Source organism: Trachemys scripta, chromosome 2 (genome assembly GCF_013100865.1).
Source record: "Trachemys scripta elegans isolate TJP31775 chromosome 2, CAS_Tse_1.0, whole genome shotgun sequence".
NCBI classification, from domain to species: domain Eukaryota; kingdom Metazoa; phylum Chordata; order Testudines; family Emydidae; genus Trachemys; species Trachemys scripta.
The window spans coordinates 166,637,566-166,660,413 of record NC_048299.1 but is presented as its reverse complement, the minus strand read 5'-3'; the positions used below and the strand labels follow the sequence as shown (position 1 = coordinate 166,660,413).

Genomic DNA, 22,848 nt, shown 5'->3' with positions numbered 1-22,848 from the left:
TTGTTTAAACCCACTCTTGTCTCTCAATTTTGAAGCACTATCACTCAGCTCTGGTTTTGCTTCCTAACATCAACTTGCTTTCAGCTGAGCTTTTGTTTTTCAAAGTCTGAGAAACACACCTGTTTAAACAATGAAGAAAATATGAAGGAACTTTTGAAAATGGCTCAGTATCTATTATTTCATAACTGAAACCAAGTCAGGTTTCTTTTGTGTTTTAGCATGATACTGCAAGTCACACAGGAAACCTACCTTCATTTCTATAGTGACTTACTCTAGAATATTTGGTCAGATATTATCAACTATATTAAATAGTAAAATTACTCAGTGCTGGCACCACTCCTAAATATAAATCCATCTATATGTATTATGGTGCTATTCAGATATTAAAAGAGAATAAGATGAGTTTCATTTTCTGCCAGACAGTGACCAATAAAGTAACCATCAAAGCAGGTGAAATAATAATAAATAAGAAAAAAGGATATTGTGAAATTTCCTCACATGTCTACTTTCTTTATTTACAGAAAGATTAGGTCAAGTGATTCTTTTGCTACAATTGTTCTTCTTGGTCTCCATCCTGTTCCTATTGAAATCACACAAAACAAAACTTGCTAAACGTAAGAGGGCCAGATCCTCAGCTAGTGTAAATCCATGTAGCTCTGTTGACTTCAGTGGAGCTACACTGATTCATACCAGCTGGGAATCTAGCCCAAGAGTTTGCACTTTCGTCTCAGGGAAAGGCTTAGGGGCATTTTAAGAGCGATACTATGCTGTGTCTTCTCTGGTGCACCACACAGCTCAGCTGGACTATCAAAACACAAATTCAGTCAAGACATTCCAAGAAGTTTAGTTTCAGTCAAGTTTCCAAGAAGGGGGAAAGTTGTACTTGCTGGTCTAACTTATTTTAGCCATTTCCCAGTTCACCATTTGGCTATACTGAATGGAAGTAGACCACATCTGACTGACTGTAACTTTCCCTTAGTTGTACAAACCTTGTAGATTGCATCAGCATTTCTAAAATCTAAACAAATAAGCAGGGACAGAGAAAAGGACAACCAGATATATTTACAGTATGAAAACAGAATGATCTGATCTGTTTAGAGCTCTCCCCTCTTCAGAGCCCACCATGCAGAGTATTTTCACATGCTAGTATGCAGTGAGGTGAAGAAAGCCAAGCAATTGAAAGGAACGTTTGGTGAGACTGTCTCCTGTGTCTTGCCACCCGGCAGTTTGCAGTGTCTTCAAGAAAAACATCTATGTTGCCTACCTGGTGAAAACAATGTGCTATGGGCCTAGTCACAGCTTCTTTTAAGATCTGATTCAAAGAACTTCAGATCATGCTCCTGATGGTTTTGTGCTGATGGGACGCCTGCTACATGCCAAGCTTCAAAGTAATTTTTTAAATGGTAATTTCAGAAATTGACCTCTGCCCACTCCAAAAGGTTCTTGCACAGGTGTAAACTGAGAGCAGAAAATGGCCTATTATAACAGTATTTTTCCTCTAGAATCCTTGTATAGAATGAACACCAACAGAAACAAATAAATGTTTAGCTTATGAGCAGGGGTAAATTTTGGCATTTCACTCCCACTCAACAATTAGTTACTATAAATAACCCATCACATACACACCTTTCAATATGCTTTTTTAATGTTCTTATCTCCATTGAAAATGTTTAATATTTTGCAAAACCTAGAGTTCCAGAATCCAGTATTTTATTATATTTGAAGAAGATTCTTAATTGATAGAAAATGTGTTACTATTTTTGTAACACTTTGATATCTAATTATGAACGATAAACCGAATTGTTGACAGGACCAGTTATTTTCTTAAATATGCAGCAAACATGAGATAGATCAGGTAAGTGGATACAGTAAAGTCAAGGCAGTACAAGTCATTGGTTAGAGTTCACTGCTCTAACAGCAATGATCTATTTTTAACATATTCTCTCCACTTGTGCCTCCTCCCTCGCCAAAAACGGCATTTCAAAAATGGAGTAAAATCAGAATATTTAAGGCCTTTTATTTTTAAGTACTGTTTTTCCACATATTTTAACCAAGTAATTTACAACAGTCAAGTAAACCAAGTAGCTGCAAACCATCAGCCATTCCTGTTGAGTTTTCAGATAGATTAATTTTTTAATTGCTTTAGGTACATGTAAACAGAGGTTGCTGAATTATACCTTTACAGATATGAGAGTGCAGTTATTTGATCCATGGTTGCTATGGCAGCTAACCTACATCTAGATTATCTTGTACATTTCTCCAAAAAGCTTTACAAGTCTGAGCTTTTTTTTTTTACATTTACATTCCTCTGACAGCATTTTGATAGACTGCTTGGTTTGTTCCTCCTGTCTGAATTGTCCATTACTTTTTTGTCCAGGTCATTGACCTCTTGTAAGCCTCCTTTATGCCATTTCTGTCTTATGTCCTCAGTTGTGGATTCACCCCATACATCCTGGAATGTCCCCCATGCCACCCACTGGTGGAGAGGATTGGAGGGGGCGGATCAGGGGTGGGGTTAGAGAAGGACTGTGATCCAGCTATTCTGGCCAGCAGGTGCAGCTGTAAGCTGGTTCGCTATAAAATTTAAAGGTCAGAATTTGCTCTCATCAGTTACATGGGGAATGAATAAGAGCAACTCAGCTGATTTTAGTGGAGTTGCTCTAGATTTACGCCAGCATAAATGAGAGCAAAATTTGTGTCTGAATTCTGCTCAGTGGAAACCATCATAATAAACAATAATGCTTACCACTCATATTCAAAGTGCTATGTCTTCTGCAGTGTATTAATAACATAGTATGGGCTAGTATAGTTTTATGTAACTATATATATATTACAGCTATCCAGCAGGAATCCCATAATTCAGTGGGAATGCCCTGGATCCAGCTCTCTCTCCTTTACTGACCACTCCCCCAACCCAATCACTACCAAACCCCTTGTTGTTTATTAATTTGGTTTTAAGCTCAATTTATTTCTGGCAAAACTTTTCGATGTCATAGAATCAGCATTTTCCAGTGGAAAACTGTTTCACTGGAAACTCTTTTTTTTTTTTTTTTAAATCTTCTTCCTTGCCAGCCCTGCAAAATTAGCCATGAATCCCTTTCATGGAAGCCAGTGCCACTCTTAATCAGTTTCTGTCAGATAAAGGTAGGATGAGGTTGCCTTCTGCCTGTTGTGGAGTGTAAGCACAGCAATACATTGTGGATCAGAAGACAGCAGGCATGGGTTATTTATTTATTTTTCTTTTAAGGGTGTCAAACTCAACCTGCAGTTAAAGCAGACGACTAGATTTTTTTTTAAAAAAGATCAGTTTTGCCATCAGTTTGGCTCTGATTTTTACCCAGATAATTGCCTCAAAGACAGTTGCAGCAATCAGGGAACTTAGCATCACTGAACTTTTGTATGCAATGTCAAAAAGTGGCTATTACTGTGCACGTGCTTCACACGTTCCCTGGCAATACAAAAAAATAGGATTTTTGTGGTTATATGCTATGCTAATATAATGCCACTTCTCAGGAATGCTGAAAGCTATCAGACTCAGCAAGTGCTATTATACCTAGCTAGAGTGTGTGTTTATTCAATGTGATCACCTCAGTATAGATTGCTCTTGACAGTCAAGGTTGTAGTCGATCACAGACTGAATACGATATGATGCTGCTGCAAAAAAAGGCCAATGTTATTCTGAGATGTATTAACAAGAGTGTTGTATGTCAGATGTGAGAGATAATTGTTCCATTCTACTCCGCACTGGTAACGCCTCTGGGAGAACTGTGTCCAATTCTGGATGCCACACTTTAATAAAGATGTGTACAAATTGGTGAATCCAGAGGAGAACAACAACAATGATCTGAAGTTTAGAAAACATGACCTATGAGGAACGGTTGAAAATACTGGGTTTGTTTAGTTTAGAGAAAAGAAGGCAGAGGAGGGACATAGTTGAAGACAGTTATGTACAAGGTTGTCATAAAGAGGACAGTAATTAATTGTTCTTCGTGTCCACTGGGGGTAGGACAAGAAGTAATTGGCTTAGTTTGCTGAAAAGGAGATTCAGGTTAGATATTAGGAAAAACTGTCTAACTACAAGGATAGTTAAGCACTGAAACAAGTTATTTAAGGAGACTGTGGAATTCCTCTCAATGCAGGATTTTAAGAATAGGTTAGACAAACCCCTATCAGGGAGGGTGTAGGTGTAATTAATTCTGCCTTAGCCACGGGGGATGGACTAGATGACCTCTTGAGGTCTCTTCCAGCCCTATATTTCTAAGATTTATTTTAGCTTTAAAGGCTTGAAAACAATGCATATATTGAACACGATGGATCAGGTCCTCAGCAGGTATAAATCAGCATATGCTCCATTCACTTTAATCATATCTGCTGAGGATCTGGTGGACATGTGTGCAATATACAATAGTTTATTATACAACAACAAAATAAGAAAATAAGTACTAAGAATAACCGGGTAGTGCAAGAGAGAATGGCATAGAGAGATTATGCATCCGAAGAAGTGGGCTGTAGTCCACGAAAGCTTATGCTCTAATAAATTTGTTAGTCTCTAAGGTGCCACAAGTACTCCTGTTCTTTTTGTGGATACAGACTAACACGGCTGCTACTCTGAAACCTGGCATAGAGAGTACACTTATAAAGTTTGTGGATGATACCAAGCTGGGAGGGGATTAGAAATCAAAGGATCTTGAAAACGGGAGAAATGGTCTGAAATAAATAGGATGAAATTCAATAAAGACAAATGCAAAGTACTAGATTTAAGAAGGAATAACCAATTACACAAATAGAAAATGGGAAATGACTGCATAGGAAAAGGATCTGGGGGTATAGTGGATCACAAACTAAATATTTGTCAATAATGTAATACTGTTGTAAAAAAAGTGAACAGCATTAGCAAGAGTGTTTTAAGCAAGACACGAGAAGTAATTCTTCCTCTCTATTCAGCACTGATAAGGCTTCAACTGGAGCACTGTGTGATGGCCAGTTCTGGGCACCTTGCTTCAGGAAAGATGTGAACAAATTGGAGAAAGTCCAAAGGAGAGCAACAAAAATGTTTAAAGGTCTAGAAAACATGTCCGATGAAGAAAAATTGAAAAAACTGGGTTTGTTTAGTCTGGAGAGGAGAAGATGGAGGAGGGACATAAGCATTCAAGTATGTAAAAGGTTGTTATAAAGAGGAGGGTGATAAACTGTTTTTCTTATCCACTGAGGACAGGAAAAGAAGTAATGGGCTTAAACTGCAGCAAGGGAGATTTAGGTTAGACATTAGGAATAACTTTCTAACTGTATCCATAGTTAAGCACTGGAACAAATTACCTAGGGAGGTTTTGGAATCTCCATCATTGCCAGTTTTTAAGAACCGGTTAGACAAACACGTGTCAGGGATGGTACAGAATGCAGGGAGCTGGAATAGATGACCTACCAAGGTCCTTTCTAGTTCTACATTTCTATATTATACTCCGGGGGAAATTCTGCAACAAAAAAATTAAAAATTCTGCGCACGATATTTTAGAATTCTGCAAAATTCTGCATATTTTATTTGTCAAAATAGCACAATATAATCATGCCAGTTTCAATTATTTTGGTAATTTATTTCAAAATACCTGTCAGCAAGTATGTTTGTAACAATACAGACAACGAAAAAGATTCAGAAAATGTTTTTTTGACAAATAGATTCCTTATTAAGCATATTAATACCAAACTTGATGTATCTTTGTTGACAGCGATCTTCTGTTTCAGTGAAACTAAATGTTTCATGTAAAGAAAATCATTATACAAAAGTATGTTATACAAAAGTATTGTAACGACCTGGCCTAAAAGGAGGCTACCATCCTTAAGGACTGTTTTGTGTCTGTCATGTCTTGTCCAAGTTCAAACTTCTATGTGTATTGTAAGGTTTTTGGGTCATGCCACTGTAACGGGAGGGGGGTTGGTGAGTTGTGGTAGTTTAATTGTAGGATAGCCAGTGGTTAGCATGGGGAAGGGAGACCGAGGATAAATTGTGTGTGTGTGTTGGGTCCTGTACGTGGTTTGCCAGCCAATACCCGTTCATCTCTGGAGGTGGTATGCACGCGGAGCGGAGGGGGATGGGTTCAGGCTGGCAGGGAATACATAAGGTTTTTACTTTGAACCTTGCTGCTCACACAGCAGTAGTGCTCATGTGTGTGCAAAGACATTACGTGTATATGTAACTAATACATTTGAAATGCAAAACCAGAAAAAAAACATTTTGGTGGAAGTCACAAATTCTGCATGAAAATATAAAATTTTGTGGGGAACATTAATTCTGTGCAAATTCTCCATTGTGCAGTGGTGCAGAATTCCAGGAGAGGTAATATTATAGCAAACGGCAATTAATTTCTTTTGAGCCTACATTTCACAAAAATAGTGTAATAAAATACATTTGGGGGAGCATTGCCAATGAAATATTCAAGACAGTTCCTATTCTCCATTGGTTAAGTAGCTCTTTGGTATTATTTAGGCACAAGGGTGGGGAGGAGTGAGGTACTAAGTACTGCACAGAGACCAATTTATGCTCTTCTCCTTCAACAGAACTGCTGTCATCAGAAAACGACATAAGGAATAACACCGTAGGGCATTTAGACAGTTGTCATGACTATATTAAAGCAGTTATTCTCAAACTTTCCAAACAACTGTGCCAGTTTATCAGACTAAGGGCTTAATTCTGTTACCATTGAAGTCAATGGAACTTCTGGTTTTGACTTCAACAGGAGCAGGATCAAACTCTAAGACCTTAGCTATACCAGCCATTGCCTCCATTTAATTTTCATCTCCCCTTTAATTGTGCACGTATTAAACAACTAGGGAGCTTGTTGTCAGCAGTTCAGGATCCATGCTTTCAGGCAGAGTCAGTGGGTGCACAGTTTACAGGGGCTATTCAAAAATGGTGTGAAATGAAGTCGGAAGCCCATGGAATGATGGGAGGGAAAGAACTGCATCTTGGGATGGAGAGCACTCCTCCCCCCCATGATGCCCTGCGATCTGTTCTCAGAGCTCCCAGCAGCAGAGGGTGGTGAGTTGCAGAGGGGAATAGGTACCCACAATGCAAGAGCACCTGAGGACACGGTCTGCCACGAGGAACGTTGTGTGGGCATGCACAATGCATGTAATTAAAGCGACTTATGATTGTTGAGGTAACTTAAGTCAGCTTAACTTTGGAGCGTAGATATGTCCTAAGGCCTGGTCTACGCTACAAAAATAGGTTGACCTCACAGCACGGCTCAGGGCTGTGAACAATTTCACACTGTGCGTGACACTTAAGCAGCCCCAAGCTTGCGTCAACCTAGCCACCACCTCTCTGAGATGTGGATTTACTACCGCAACAGAAGAACCCCTTCCGTTGCGGTAGTGTCTACATTACAACCCTACTGGGAATACAGGCAGATCTTGGAAAAGCCGGGATGTGGGGGGCATAGGGGGCTTACAGAGACCCTAGTCCTTGGAAACCACTGTACAGATCAGCATAAAGCTGTCAGCAGCGGTTTCCTGGCACAAGGCCCTGAATAGAAGGGTTTTTTTTTTTCCTGTTTTTCTTTTTTTAAAACCAAGCCTGATTTGCATAAATGGCAAGAAATAGGTTTGATTATTTCAATGTGGCAACTTGTGTTATTTTGGCCCTGGCTGCTGAGAAACCAAACAACCTCCCGCCTCATCCCACACACCCGTAGCCCCAGCCGCCGCCGCTTACTCACCCTTCCAGGAATGAGAGTGGGCAGGACGCACCCTAGTCTCTCTCCGCGTGTGCTACAGGCGGAGGAGGGCTGGGGTCGCTTTGCACGGCGGGACCTGTAGTTTTCTCAGGCGGGTCTCGGCGGGGGGAGCCGGCAGCGGCGGAACTACAAGCCCCAGGGCAGCCTGCGAGCGGGAGGGGGGAGCTTCCTAGGCGTTTGGTTCTATTCACACGTGGGGGTGGCGAGCCCTGCAAACAGAAGGGCGAGAGCCGAGAGGTGGTTCCTGGCAATGGAGCCCTGGTGACTAGTTCAGCTGTTCTCCCATGCAGCGAGGTCTAGGGGCAGCCGAGCGGAAAACCTCCTCTGCTCACAAGGCATCTAGGAGAAAAGCCTAGCCACGCTGGGGGCAGAGATGATCCTGCGCGCTCCAGCTAAGAATTGAGAGTAAACCCCTTACCCCATACACACTCTCATCACAGGGCAAACACTTTCCCATGCACATTGATCTGCAGCGTGCAAGCAAGCTTAGCCTGCTGCCAAGCGTTCTCCCGTGGTACTAAAGTTCAGTCCGCTTAGAGCCATGGGGAATGGGATGAACAAGGTAATGCTGCTGCTTATTGTTATTCTTTGTGTGCATGTGCGTCGGGGTGTGCAGGGCTCCTCAGGATCGAAAAGCTGCTGTATAGATAAATCCACCGCCGCCCCACAAGCCTGCCCTCCCCCTCCCTGCTTTGTTTTGTAGTAAACATCCTTGTACAATGAGGGGTAAAGAGCCGTTGCTACAGGAGTTTATGGACAGATGAGGTCAAATGAGTTTTTTCTGCCTAACTTTAATTTTGGCTTTTGGGGAAGGGAAGGAGATGATGGCTGAAATTCCCCCTGGGGGTGCGTTTCCTGGTTAGCAATCTGCAGCTGCCATGCATGCACGATGATTTGGTTTTAGCTGGTACTAAGTAGATCTTTCTCCCTTCCTCGCCCTGCAAAATACATTTGCTTTAGACTAGTTTAGCAAAGTGGGAGAGCTAGATAATTCTACTCCCGATCCCTGAGCCCTCACGCGCCTTTATAAGACTGCTGCCCACATGACTAGTATTCAGGGCGTATATGTATATTTCTCGGTTGTCGTTTCCTTGTTGTATGTGTGTGTGTGTTTCTCGGTTTTGCACGAGAAGACGGAAATGTCTCAGGCAGCCAGAGTCCTTACAGCTACCTAGATGTTCAAGAAGTATTCTGGGCAGTGGGCACCCCCTTTAAAACCATCCATCACGCAGAGCGGTAGGAAGATCAAGATGTCAGACTTGTTGGAAGCTACTGGAGGAAAATAAATGGCGTTCTTTATGTTTCGCAGTCTCCTAGGCATCTAACAGTTTCACAGTTACCTTTCTCCCTCACCTCCCCTTGAGTCAGTCTCAGGACATGTTGTGTTATACCACATGCCTTGAAGAAGCCAAGTCAAAAACCTTTATCGTGATTGTTGTGGTTCTTGGCTCTTTTGCTGTATTATTTGTTTTCTTAAGTGGGTTTTTGGGTGTATCCTTTAAGAAATATTTGAATTTCTATAACTATCAGGATTTTCCTAGCTGATACCATTCAGCATAGAGGAATCTGGATGTCTCTTTCTTTTCTCTTCCAGCATCAGCTCTTTTTGTGTTCAGACACTTGTTTAATGCAAGTTAATTAGATTTTCAAACTAACATATGGAGACTGATTGTTTACTGATTACTATAGGGAGAAGATTTAACACACTCCTGGTTTTTCTTTTGCCTCAGACTTACTATTGGGGGTGTCAAGGATCCCACTTTTTATGTATCTCTGTCCAGCACTTCAGGGCCATGTGACTGAACATGAGGCTGGGAGCCAGGATTTCCTGGCTCTGATACTGACTTGCTGTGAGGTCTTGGGCAAATCGCTGAGGACCTGATCCTGGGCCCATTGATGTTAGTGGATGCAGGATCAGAGCTTTAACCTCTCCACATTTGTTTTCCTGTTTGCAAAATGGGAATAACAACACATACCTGCCTTATCTGAGATTTTGGGGAAGTGTGGTCAATTTAAAATCAATTATGGATTTCCCTCTGCCTTATTTGGGCTATTTAGGACATAACCTTCTAATTACTTTGCTTTTGCAGATGGTGGGTGGTCAGCACTTTTTGAAAAGCAGATCCATTTTAATATATCTCAAATTGGGTACCCAAAAATGGAGGTGCCCAAAATCCAGAGTCATTTTTGAAGAATTTGGGTGCTGGTTTTATTCTTAGAATCATTAGAATGTGGCACCAAGCATATTGCCTTTTCTGTCAGTCTTGTGAGCCAGCAGTAACACAAGGGATTAAGAGAGGCTTGGAATCATCAAAGCTGATTGTTGGATGCATGTGCCCCCCCTGAGTCATCAATGCCTCTCCGTACCAGTGACATTAGTTGGTAATTTGAGTGCTTCTTGCAGTGTAGCCATATATGATGGAGACTGCAGAGGGACATGACTTGAGCAGCTCATCAGCTAGTGGATTATTTCAATTAGGAGAATCTCTTTGTACTGAAGCCAAGAGAGGATTAATTGTTGCTCCTAATGGTCCAGGAATGGAAAAGCTCCAGAGACTGCTACAGCTGCTGTTGGTTCTTGAGCCCTTGTCACTGTTGTGTGCTCCTGTCATGAGTGCAGTGGGGTTCCTATGTTTTTTGTTTAATTAGAAATGTGGTATACATGGACTTCATAGTAGTAAGTGTACCTGATTTTATATTGGTTTTGGGGCTTATAGAAAGGCTTGCAGAGGACTGGGACACTTTTTGTCTGTTACACCTTGTGCTACCCATTTTAGCAAAAACAGCTGTGTTTGTTGTTCTCAAGCCCGGCACCTAGTCATCCACCGGATTCTTCCAAAGTAAATTGAAAGCATTTGTTCATAATATTATTCCCATTCAACACAACTATGGGGAAATGGCTGGCTAGCAAGCCCTCTCTGACTGCAAATTCACCACTTAACTGCAATTAATTTTCAGTGCTTTCTGTCTTTAACCTCTTCAGTTGAGGGCTAAAATCCTGCAGATCTTTTTCTTCACTTAGCCTATCTTCCATCACAGTAGTTTCTAGAGATCTTTCCTACTCCAGTCAGAAATGGTTCCAGTGATGGGCTTTCCACCATTTCCGTGGGAAGACTATTCTGCAGTCCAACTGATCTGATTGCTAGAGTTTTTCTTAATAGTCTACATTTTCCTTTTCTTAATCTAACTCCTTATGCTTTATCTCTGAATTTGGTTTTAGTTCAAGGTTCATGTTGATTTCTGTGTTTCAAACTCATGCAGGACTTTAGAAACCCCCTCTTCTTCATTTTGAAGTTTGGCAGCTGAGATCAGATGGGAGATAACGCTCGAACGGATATAACTTAGATGTATTTATCTGAGAGCAAGGTATTCTTAATGAAAGGCATACTCAGCGAAGAGCCTTCCACTGGGATTCACTCCCTTGTCTGATACCCTGTAGATCAATTAACTGTATGTTGCAACATCTTTTTATTCACTCAGGCTTTCTTGAAGGGATGGTGTAAAGCCTGGTCTATACTACCCGCCTGAATCGGCGGGTAGAAATCGACCTCTCGGGGATCGATTTATCACGTCCCGTCAGGACGCGACAATCGATCCCCGAATCGGCGCTCTAACTCCACCAGCGGAGGTGGTAGTAAGCGCCGCCGACAAAAAGCGGCAGAAGTCGATTTTGCCGCCGTCCTCACAACGGGGTAAGTCGGCTGTAATACGTCGAATTCAGCTACGCTATTCACGTAGCTGAATTTGCGTATCTTAAATCGACTCCCCGCTGTAGTGTAGATGTACCCTAAGTCTCAGTATTTCATGGGGGAAGGTTCTTTTAGTGGCATTGTTAAAATGGCAACTGGGATTTATTAGTGTTTAATTGTTATTACAAGATCATTAAGCACATGAATATAAGTGCCCTATATAAATTGCATTTAATAAAGAGGATAATTTATAAGAAATATAAATCGATCTAGAGAGTTACAGCTGATGTAAATAGTTCCAGGGAAATCAATTGACCTATGTCAATTTGCATCAGGTGAAGATCTGGTCCATCAACCTATGTGACTTTCCTGTGAGGCTTAGTGAAATAGGCTAATCCTCTTGTTCTTGCCTTGCATCACGTTATCTTCTCATAATCTCTGCACAAAACCCATTAAACTGCAGTGAATTTCCATGGATTACTTAATAGATATTAGTCAAAACAACTTTATGCAGTAAGTTATGTTAATATAGTCTGAGAGTATGTGTCTATTTAGAAAATAATGGGGCATTCAGACATCCACTTAAAAGATTTATGTATCTAAAGAATTACTAGGATGTTGATAAGTATCAGTAGCTCTGTCTTAGAAGGGCTCTGCCATCACAATATTTATTCTTTTGACTTTCCCATTAATGCAATTAAGAATCAATGACTGACTTAGATGTTCTTGGTGATTAGTGGCAAAGTAAAGATCTTGTCCATGGTTGTATTTACTAAATAGCATTTGCTTCATATTGTATTTCAGCTCATATGAAGAGTTCTCGTTTTATTCACAAAGCAGTGGTTGAAAAGTTCATGATATAGCCACCCTTCTCCCCCCCGCCCACATTCCCACTCTTCTCTCACACATAAACACCCATCCATCACTCTTCATGTGGTTCTAATCCTCCCTTCTCCGTAGTCTGAAATTGCACTTGCTGAAGTCAGTGTGAGATGACAGAGCTGACAGTTCCCAACCATAGCATAGTGCTGAAACATTAGTAAGCACTTTAGGAAGAGTCACTTTTTTCCAGGTAGCTTTCCCCCTTGGTAAGGTTTCATTCTTTTAGAATGATTCCTGAGACAGCCTCTTCCTTGCAAGTCATTTTAATTTCCTTTATTAGTTTCATAATGCACAAATACACACTTCTGGTTTTTTCCACCTTCACTGAGGACATCATATTTAAAGAGCATCTTCCTTTTTATCCCTCCTCCAGTCTGTCCCTCTACCCAGTCTTGGCATTTTCTCTTTACCACCATTAGAAACCATAATGACTAGAATATAAACTCGAATCCTCTTTTGGGAATATACGCTTGGTATATAAATGCTGCAGTACAGTCTAAAATATTATAGCATCATACAGTGTTACTGTGATATTTGAGTTCACTGCTACACATATGGAATATTGCATTTGTACACCTCTACCCCGATATAATCCTGTCCTCGGGAGCCAAAAAATTTTACCGCATTATAGGTGAAACCGCGTTATATTGAACTTGCTTTGATCCGCCGGAGTGCGCAGCCCCCCCCCCCCTTCCCAGAGCACTGCTTTAGCGTGTTATATCTGAATTCATGTTATATCAGGTTGGATTATATCGGGGTAGAGGTGTATTTGGAAATTTAAGCTCAGACTGAGATAGTTGGCTGGGTTGGGTTGTCAAATTTTGTGCCATTGTGATCTGTTTGGGAGCATACTATGCCAGCAGTTGCTGGCCCTTCACTCATGCCACAGGTACAATACTCCTGAGAGAAGCTGCTAATGTGCTGTCTCCCCACCCTCACTCTCAAACAGAGGCAATGGCCCACATCTGTTTAACTTGGAGAGACTCAAGCTGAGTCAGAGACACAACCACATATTTATTTATTTTTTTTAAAGAGTACCATGAGTGGTGTACCCCCCGCCCCCGCAAGCATGTTTGAGAGAGAGTGAAAGGTTTCAGGGATGGGTCCTCAAAGTGGTCCGTACTCAGGAGACCAAATTACATGCACTCTTGAAGTAATGACTTTTTAGATGGGTCAGACTCTGCACTCTTTGTAAAGGATGTTAGTTAATAAAACTCAAAAGGAGATAAATAGTGAGCCCGCATTAGCTGTGTTAAACTTGCAGGTCTTTGTTTGCATAGGTTTTTGTCAAACATTGTCAGCTTTGGTTCATGTGATTTTGCAACCCTTGACTTTCTCTTTAAGTTTCACATTCCTTCAGATCCCAGTATGGCAAAAGCAAAAATAAAAACAAAATGGATGAGTGTTGTTCATCTCTGTACATGGTTGAGGGAATTGCAAAGGTTCTTTGGGTCCAGGCAACACGGCCTTCTAGAGCCGTTAACAAGATTGAACCCTAGGGTTAGATATGATGTGACCTGACATGGAGAGGAAATATCAGTTAAAGATGTAGGGGGAGGGAGGTTCACGTGAAATAATGTTGGCCTGAATGTGGTTTTTCTGTTTTCTGGCCTGATTGACAATGGCCTAGTAAGCGTTAAAGATTGTTTTTGTTTGCGGAACCAGTATTCTAAAGCATGCTGGAAACTAATTTACAGTCCCATATGCTGGGCTGCTACACTCCGTGACACAAATCATGTCACTTTTCAACAAGATGGTTGTTGTGAAGAAAGGGCTCAAATGCCAATCCCTGGCGAAAGTGCTTCATACCTTTTAGAACTTCCGGATTGCTGGACTGAGCAAAATGGGTGGAGTTTTTCCTTTAAATAGCAGTGCTAGAGAGATTGTTGATGCAGTTGTGATGACATTAGGGCGTTGCTAAGGCATTAGGAAGTCGGTGTTGACATGTCATTGATGGTGGTATGCTTTGCATGCGTGTTAAGGAAAATGGATCATGTGTTTTAGCTTCTTCAGAGGAATTAGATGTTGGTCATAGATGTCCAGGTGTCTGTCATGTAGTGGGAGAGAACAAAAGTTTTACTTTTGAGTTGTGGTGTGTTCCTTTTTTTCATATATGCTCTTTTGTGTTTTGGCTTCAGTTCAGAGGAGGTTTATGAAAGGGTGGGAATGGGTAACATCACAATGTTAACCACATGTACTCAGACTGCACAGAGCTGGCCCTGAAGCGGACCTTGAAACTCTTACATTAAAGAAAGTAATGTAACTGAGAACAGCAAGAGTTGATGGGAGCGCTGCAGGGGAGCACATAGTTCAGGGGAGGGGAGTGCGGAAGTGCAACTGAGTGACTTAATGATAAGAAATCACTGCAAACAGCACTTATGAACTGAATGAGAATCAATGAAAGAGTACCCTACTGCAATCTAGGGTGACAGTAGTCTGACTTGCCTTCCTCCGCTTCAAGAGCTACGAGATCTGTTGGATTTTATTTTCCAGTCCCTTCTCTGACTTGTTCTGTGTCCTTAGGCAAGTCACTTAACCTTTTTTGTGTTTGTTTCCCCATTGATTCAATAAGGATAATACATTACAACAAGGGTTTTACAAGGCCTATTTTTGAGATCCTTGGTGGAAAATGGTGTATAACCGTCAAATATTACCATCAACCCCTAGTTATGTTGGAAACATTTCAAAGTGCAGTATGTCTGAAGCATTATAGGATGGGAAAGTTGCAAGGAGAAATATATAATGCTGCCAGCATCTTTAGATTCTATTAGACAATAGTCTGCGACAGAAATATGTTCCATCCTGTATGCAAATCGAACATTGTCGAACTGTGCTACCACAAGACCTCTATATTTGATACTATATTTCTTTCTCACAGATTCTGCCTGGCTTGTTCCTTGGCAACTTTAAAGGTAAGATTAGTTTTATGGTTACAATTTAGGATTACTTAAAAGTCTGAAAAAGTGTTGGGTCATACATAGCCCTACAGTATTTGCTAAAATCTGTGCAAGTTCTTTATCCCCATTTTGCTTAATTTCTGAATCTACCTGCTAGCACTAAAAAGAGAATGTTTTCTCTCATCTGTACACTGCACTGCACAACTGGTTAAAAATGCACACACTCTCCTGGGAGCATGCTTCACCTAGAATTCCCAAATGTTGGCCTCTGTTGTAGATTGGTTCTGCACTTTGCAGACTGGCCTGTGAGCCAGGCCATTTTTGTAAGCCCTCCTCATTATTAATGGCTTAATTTGCCTCCAATTCATTGCTCTCATTATTGTGGTTATAGATCAGAACCGTTCAGGAGCCCTATTATAAATGCTTGTGAAACTGACAGATACAGAGTTTGATGCCTGAGTATCAGGATGCAATGTCCATATTGTAGATTCAGACCTGTTCTCCCTCTCCTTCTCTGTGTGTGGTTTTTATTTTCCATTTGATTTTTAACCTAGCACTTTTAGAGCCTTATCTGTAAGAAAGCTAAGGCTGAGAAGTACTGGGCACCCAGCAGCTCCCACTGATTGTGATTACTTCTTGTTAAGTATTTGGGACGGGGACCATCTGTTCATTACATGTGTACAGCACCTAGCACAGAGGAGCCACGATCCCAGCTTGGGGTCTCTAGGTGCTATTGCAATACGACCAATAAATAACTGGCAACATCATCTACCTAGAGCTACGCTTAGTTGTGAGCAGCAGGCATGTTGCTGAGTGGCGACTGCCCATGCCTCCATATATTTGGTCTGCTCACATGACTGGACAAGGTCTGTTCCTTTTATTTCATATTTAGGTGGTGCTGCACCAATATTTCTCTTCTCCTCCCTGCTCCCCCACCCCACTCGCTCCTGTGAAGTATTTGGTAGCATGAACCTACAACAGGATAGTGGCACTGTTTGTTTGTCTTGTCTGTATCTGATCCTGCCATCCCTTGTTGACAGGGGGATGGGATTGCAGGGTCCACTTTAGCATCCTGATAGTTACTTTGCTCCCCTTTCTGTGTGGAACATCTTTGGAACGAACCCAGAGGCGCAGGATGAGTTTGAGGGGCACTCCTACGCCAGGTGGCAAACATGAAGATGGTGCTGGGCTGTGTGGGGTGGAGGGAAGTTTGTGTCAACGGTGTGGATGAGGGTTGGAGGGGACGGAGACGAGTGTGCAGGTAATGATAAGTTTGTGATGGGATACAGGGACTGGAAACAAAGAAGATATAGAAATCAGAAGGGGCAGGTGGGGGATTGGGAGGAGAAAATAAGGAGGGGGAGAGGGAGAAAACCCAGAGACAGTGCATCTTCTGAGTTGAGACAGTGCCTTCTGCTTGTGACAGCAAATCTTGGCCTCACTGCTGAATGAGACAAAGTGGGAGAGGACGGGAGAGGGATGGACGATATCTTGCATTTCATGTGAGAGTGCTTCAGTTTTTCAAAGTGCAGTGTGTGGGGGAGGGGCCCCGGAGTTGCCCATAGCGCACGGTGTGTGACAGTGAAACTGGCCCTATCGTCATGCCAGCCGTGGTGGCAAAACTTTTGATAATACTCCCAAGAGAGTGAAACTCAGACCCAGCATCTGTTTCTCAGTGTGGTACTGTTTTCACCCACTGAGTGACTGAGGCAAGGCAAGATGAAGGGGAGTAGGCCAAGGTTGCAGAGTGAGTCAGCACCTCAGCCCAGATTAGATCCTAGAACCCTTCTGGCTTGTCATGCTGTAACCATTCAGCTACGGGCCTTGCAAATGGTCTATAAATGGTATGTCAGATAACTTTTAGCATGATAAAAACATGGTGTTAATGAAGGTGGGGTGACTGTGTAGTATTGGGATCCAGTTAAAAATAAATGAAGCTGAAGTGTGTCAGCTATTTCATATCTGGAGGGAGGGGGAAGGGCTGGTGTCAATATGAATGTCTGTGCTTCAGCGATTATCGCTGTTTGTTTGTTAATAAAAATAAAGGTGTTTTTTTTTAAATGGCCTTTGCTCACATAGTATTTAATCAATACTCTCCACCATTGTGAGGTCATGTCAGTAGATAATTGATCTCTGAGTTAGTTACATCTCTGGAGCAGAAGAGAGACAATTGCTGTTAAAGAGACAAGGTGGGAAAGTAATATCTTGTATTGGGCCAACTTTTTTGTTGGTGAAAGAGACAAGCTTTCAAGCCACACAGAGTTCTTCGGACACTGTACCTTTGCCAGACCTATAGAAAAGCTCTATGTATGCTCAAAAGCTTGTCTCTTTCACTAACAGAAGTTGGTCCAATAAAATATATTACCTCATTTACTTTGTGCATAGAACAGCACTTTAATTAATATAGTTAATAATCTTTGAATTTCTAAAAAACTTTCTCAACCGTCTAATAATGCTAATAGCAACAGTGACCGCTAACATTGCAAAGTAATACAGTGCTGCTGAAACAAGACAAATATAAGCTTGCCACTATAAACATTCCTAGAGGAATTTGATTACTGAGTTCTTTTGCAAATGTTCTGATTTACATCACATGCAACGTATGAAAGACAGGACAAGATTTTGAATAGTGAGTAGTGATTTGGGTGCTGGACTTGACACCCATATTGAGAAAGTTGGTGCTCAGTGCTTTCTGACAATTGGGTCCTTCTATGGTGTCTCATGCTAGAAAGCTTGGGTTTTGCAAGTGATTCCTTTGAGTATAAAAAATGTGTGATACAACAGACTCCCCTTGAACTGTGATTTTTATCACCTTTCACAAGTTGAATAGTGCTGTGCTAGGTTAGTAGATGCTATGGGAAGTGGTATGAGTGATTCAAGCAGGTGGTTCCCTGCATTCTCATCAAAACTGATGCAATACCCCAGCATGATGTTAGAGGGTGCTGTGCTTCTGGAAGTTCCATTGTTTGGAAGGGACAATGAATGTTCTGACCATGGAATCTTTCACCATACTAGCACTCCTACTTTGTAGTTATGTAGAACCTGTCTTTCAGGGCTCCTGAATTGCTGTTCTGAAGTTAAGCCTCCAATTGTCTATATAAGGTAAATAGAATCAGTCACGTTTAACTTACGGGTAAACTGAGGCACAGTTTATGAAATGGTTGTAGAGCAAGTCAGTGATATGGATGGGGATAGAACTTAGGAGTCCTGACTTGCAGGCCACTGCTCTATCTTTAGACAGATTGCTTCAGGCAGAGTCAGAGTGTTTTTATAGCATCTTGGAATCCTTGGGAATGGAAAGCTTTGTATAGTACTGATTCAGGAAAACATTAAAGTCCATAGGACTTTAAGCATGTACTTGCAATACTTTTCTGAAGAGAGATGGATTTCTTGAATTGGGACCTTAGCTAAAAATTAAAACTGAATTACATTCCTAAGGTACAAAGTGTTTAGGAGAATGTGCATCCAGAGAACTCGGCAGTTCAAGCAGAACTGCTGCCTTTCTTACAAAATACTGAGGAAGAGTTCACCTTTAAAATCCAGGAGAAAATTAATCTTACAGATTGATTATCTTCTGGGTTTCCTTTTGTTCAGGAGCAAGGCCTTGCCCTGTCTAAACTCCATGGGACTGGTAACTTGGTAAGAGATGTAGAGGTGGAGGGGCTGAAGGTGGGAAGAAGCCCTCTTCAAATTAAATCCCTGCACCCCCCTCTGATTTGAAAGAATTTTGGTCTGTCAAATGGAAATCAAAGTCCTGCAGTCCACTCACAAGCTAGTGTAATCTCCCTTGATGAAGTGCAAAGCTGTCAGTCAACAGCTGTGGGTCTGAAAGCCCCCATAAGCCTTTATTCCCACACGAAAGCTGGTGTCTGCTGTGCGGCAACTGATAGCTTTCTGTATTCCCATCAGAAGAAATTTCTTGTTTTTCTAATACCCTAGTGGGACAGTACGAGGTTTTTGCCTCTTTTCACATGCAGCAGTAGGGAAATATTTTTCATCTACACGAGTGCCAACTGGTCTTTCAAGTACAATTGATTCCAAAAACCAGGGCTCAATAAACTGTAATAAGAGTTAAAGGCCACACAGTTCTTCAAGCTTGAATACAAAGTAATACATGTCCTTTCTGCTTACAAAATGTTTGGAAGATTTGAGTTTTTCCAATGGAATATTTGGGGGATTTTCGATTCTGAGGGGAAAGCCGCAATGTGAGGCTTAATTCCCCCAAAGAGTCCAGTGGCACTATGGATGAATTGAAGAGCTTAGGTGAAGTTTCCACTCTTCCTGTTCCTCAACATAAGATGTAGTGCACAGCAAATGATTCTCCTGTGTTCACAGTGCCATTGAATTCCTCTGAATAAGTTTGTTCAAGATTCTTTCAGGAAAACTTCCTTTTCTGGGGTCCCATTTGGGGTTCAGCCTTCAACAAAGAAGAGTGGGTTAGTATCTTTCAGTATTGCTCTCCTGGATTCACAGATAATCTAGATTTACAGACTAGTACAGCTAAAGCTTCAAGTGTGGATTGCCCTAGGAAGGGAAGAAGCTTCAGGGTAGAGCCCTGTATGGGACTACTGTTTTAATCCCGCTCCTGTCCTGTCCTGTAATTCCCACTCCCACCTGCTCCTGTATTGTTTCTTGCATTTTTATCCTGCTCTCACCCACAAAAACCTTAGATCCCACAAAGCCCATGAGAGAGACCGATTCCCCCATGCTACTTAAAAAAAAAAAAAAAGTCTGTTAATGTGTGTATGTATATGTGTGTGTGTATGTGTGTATATATATATATATACACACACACATATACATATGTATATATGTATATATATATTAAAAAAAATGGAATTCAGACACAATTTTTACCATTACAAGAATAAAACAAATCATGCTTAAACCATGCAAAAAAATACTTTAACTTCTGTTGTAATAGACATCAAATCTTTCTATCCCTTGCTTAAATTTACGTATTAAAACCTTTATTTAAAAAAAGAGAAATTGCTGAAATTCTATTTAATGACAAACTGATGAGATTTAGTGTTTTCCCGCAAATTACCGGTCTGGTTTCCACCCCCGGCCCCCAACTAATCCTGCCTGCAACAAAGTACATTTTACCTGCTCCTGCTATTATGGCAGCGAGTCCTGCAGGATCCATGGGATCCCAGTCCTGCTGCAGGGCTCTAGTTCAGGAGCACTCTTTTTCGCCAACTAGTCTTCCTGCCCCTCCCCTTTACAATGGAACTACTTAGAATTTTGAACAGGTTTATTTACAGGAATTAAAGCTTCGGGAACAGGAAGGGTGGAAGTTTTGCCTAGACACTCAATTTGTTCTGTGACATCATTGCATATTATGGATGGAACTAAGTGTGTCCTTTGGAACCATGGGGAGCGAGGGGAGGTGGGAAGCAATCCTCAGTGGGAGTTGTGGGCACAGGCGCCAACTTTCCTTGGCACCAGTGAGTGCTCGCACCCCCGCCCCAACTCCGCCCAACCCTGCCCCTATTGGATCCCTCCACAAATCCCCGCCTCTTCCCCGAGCGTGCCGCGTTCCTCCTCCTCCCCTCCCTCCCAGTGCTTGCCACGCGAAACACCTGTTTCACGGTGCAAGCGCTGGGGGGGAGAGGGGAGAGGGAGGAGGAGGAACACGGTGCGCTCAGGGGAGGAGGCTGAGGTGGAGGGGCGGGTTGGGGAGCTGCCGGTGGGTGAAACTTTTCCTTGTGGGTGCTCCAGCCCCAGAGCACACATGGAGTCGTCGCCTATGGCTGTGGGTGCTCAATGTCGCTGAAAACTAGGCAGTTTATGTAGTAGGGTTGCCAACTTTCTAATTCCTGAAACCGAACACCCCTGCCCCGCCCCTTCCCCCAAGGCTCTGCCCCACCTGTCCCATCCCCCCATTGCACGCTCTCCACTCCTGCCCCCGTCGCTCGCTCCCCCATCCCCTGGGACTCACCTACTGCCTGTAGATCCAGCGTGGGAGGAGCTGATGCGGAGCCTGCCAATTAGGGCACAGTGGAGCATGGCAGAGGTCAGTGCCCAGAGCAAGGGGGTGAGGAAATCGGGGCGGGGGGAGGGAGACAGGTCCCCCCTCCCCGACGGCACCGGTACGTACTTTGGAGCTTGGTCTGGGAGCCAGCCAGCCAGTCTTTTGGTCAGGCTGTGGGGATTGGGCGGCGGGGGGGGGGGGGACAGGAAGAGCAGCAGCTGCTAAGCAGAGCCGCTCCTCCAGCCGCAGCTGCTGCTCTTCCCACCCCCAGTGGTGGAGGTTGGTTACTGCAGGTAACCGGACTTTTAGCGGCCGGTCAGCTGTGTTGACTGGACGCTGCCAGTTTCCCTTTTCAACCAGATGTTGAAAACCAAACACCTGGCAAACCTATTATGTAGGTGTGCCTAACTAAGGTACCAAAATTTGAAAGTTTTGGCCTAGGCCTCCAGCCAGTTCCTCTCAAAAATGCCTTCAGGGTGTGTCCACAAGGAGAAAAGATGTGTTCTTACCATGTGTTAAAATCCTAGTGAAAGCAAGGCAGTTTGTAGTTTTCAAATGCAGTCACAGGTTGAGCTAAATGCTAGCGGGAAGCCGAGAGTTTGCCTCAAGCTGCTAACATGTGATAAAACTACAGCTGGCTTGTCTTCACTAGGGTTTTACCTCCTTAGATATAGGTTAGTTTAACACATGGTAAGAGCACACCTTTTTTTTTTTTTTTTTTCTAGTGAAGGCAAGGCTGCAGGGTTGTGTGTTTGGAGGAGGGAGAGAGACTGCATACAAAGAGGACAGTGTATGGTGAGAAGAAAGGTAATAGCTCACCCCTTCCCCCCCCCACCCCAAGAAATACAAATCTAGTTTGAGCTAATCTCATTGATCTGATTATTTTAGTTGTGGGATGCCTCACAGTCTGATGCCACAGACTTGGATCGGCATCAGCATAATTGGCTTTCTCCACCAGAATGGTTTTGGTTTTACTGGATAAGAAGGGATGGGAAAACTCTAGATATTTTGAAGGAAGGGGAGGTGACAGAACCTTAGGGAAAATTTTTTTCCTGTCATTCAAATGAAAGGGAAATCATTGTTTTCACCACGCATGTCTTGAAGGGATTATTAATGATGAGTTGGGTCTGCCTATCTACTTACATGGCCCCATCACCTCAGTATTGAAGATCCTCCCAGTCATTAATGAATATATTCTCAGAGGAACCCTGTGGAGTAGGGGAAGTACTATCTCCATTTTACACATGGGGAAATAAGGCACAGGAAGTGTGTGGTACAGTGGGGACTCAATCCAGATTCTACCAATCCTGTTCCAGTGCCTTAACTACAAAATTAATCTTCCTCCTTTGGCTATGTGGCTGTGACCTTGTCCATACTAGTATGAGGGGCTAGAGCTAGGAGCGTGGAAGAAAATGAAGCAAAAGAAACGTAGGCTGAATGTGGGGGGGAAGAGGAGAAAGGGGGAAATGTATCAAGTTATGTGAGGAAGGACTTTCCCAAGGAAACTGGTTGATGCCTCCATGAGTTGAGAGGTTTTAAATTATATTGGATGAAGCATTAGACAGCCTGCTGTAGGGAAGAATCTTGTGGAGGACCTAAACGGATAAGCAAGAGGTGACCTAATAGATTTCTTTTCGTTCTGATTTCTAAGAGAGTGCATCTAACACTGTGATCTT

General features: G+C 42.4%; 1 protein-coding gene across 2 annotated transcripts in view; it reads left to right on the top strand.

The window, feature by feature from the left end:
* Window positions 1-7,923: 7,923 nt before the first annotated feature.
* DUSP22 (dual specificity phosphatase 22) overlaps window positions 7,924-22,848 on the top strand; it is a 62,870-nt gene continuing 47,945 nt past the window's right edge. The window contains exons 1-2 of one of the 2 annotated variants that reach the window (XM_034762227.1): window positions 7,924-8,292; window positions 15,180-15,213. In XM_034762227.1, coding sequence (XP_034618118.1) covers window positions 8,272-8,292; window positions 15,180-15,213 — 55 coding nt within the window. In that variant the 5' untranslated portion in view covers window positions 7,924-8,271. Of the gene's footprint in view, window positions 8,293-10,377; window positions 10,408-15,179; window positions 15,214-22,848 lie in introns of those variants that run through there. The other variant, XM_034762228.1, reaches the window with a different exon arrangement.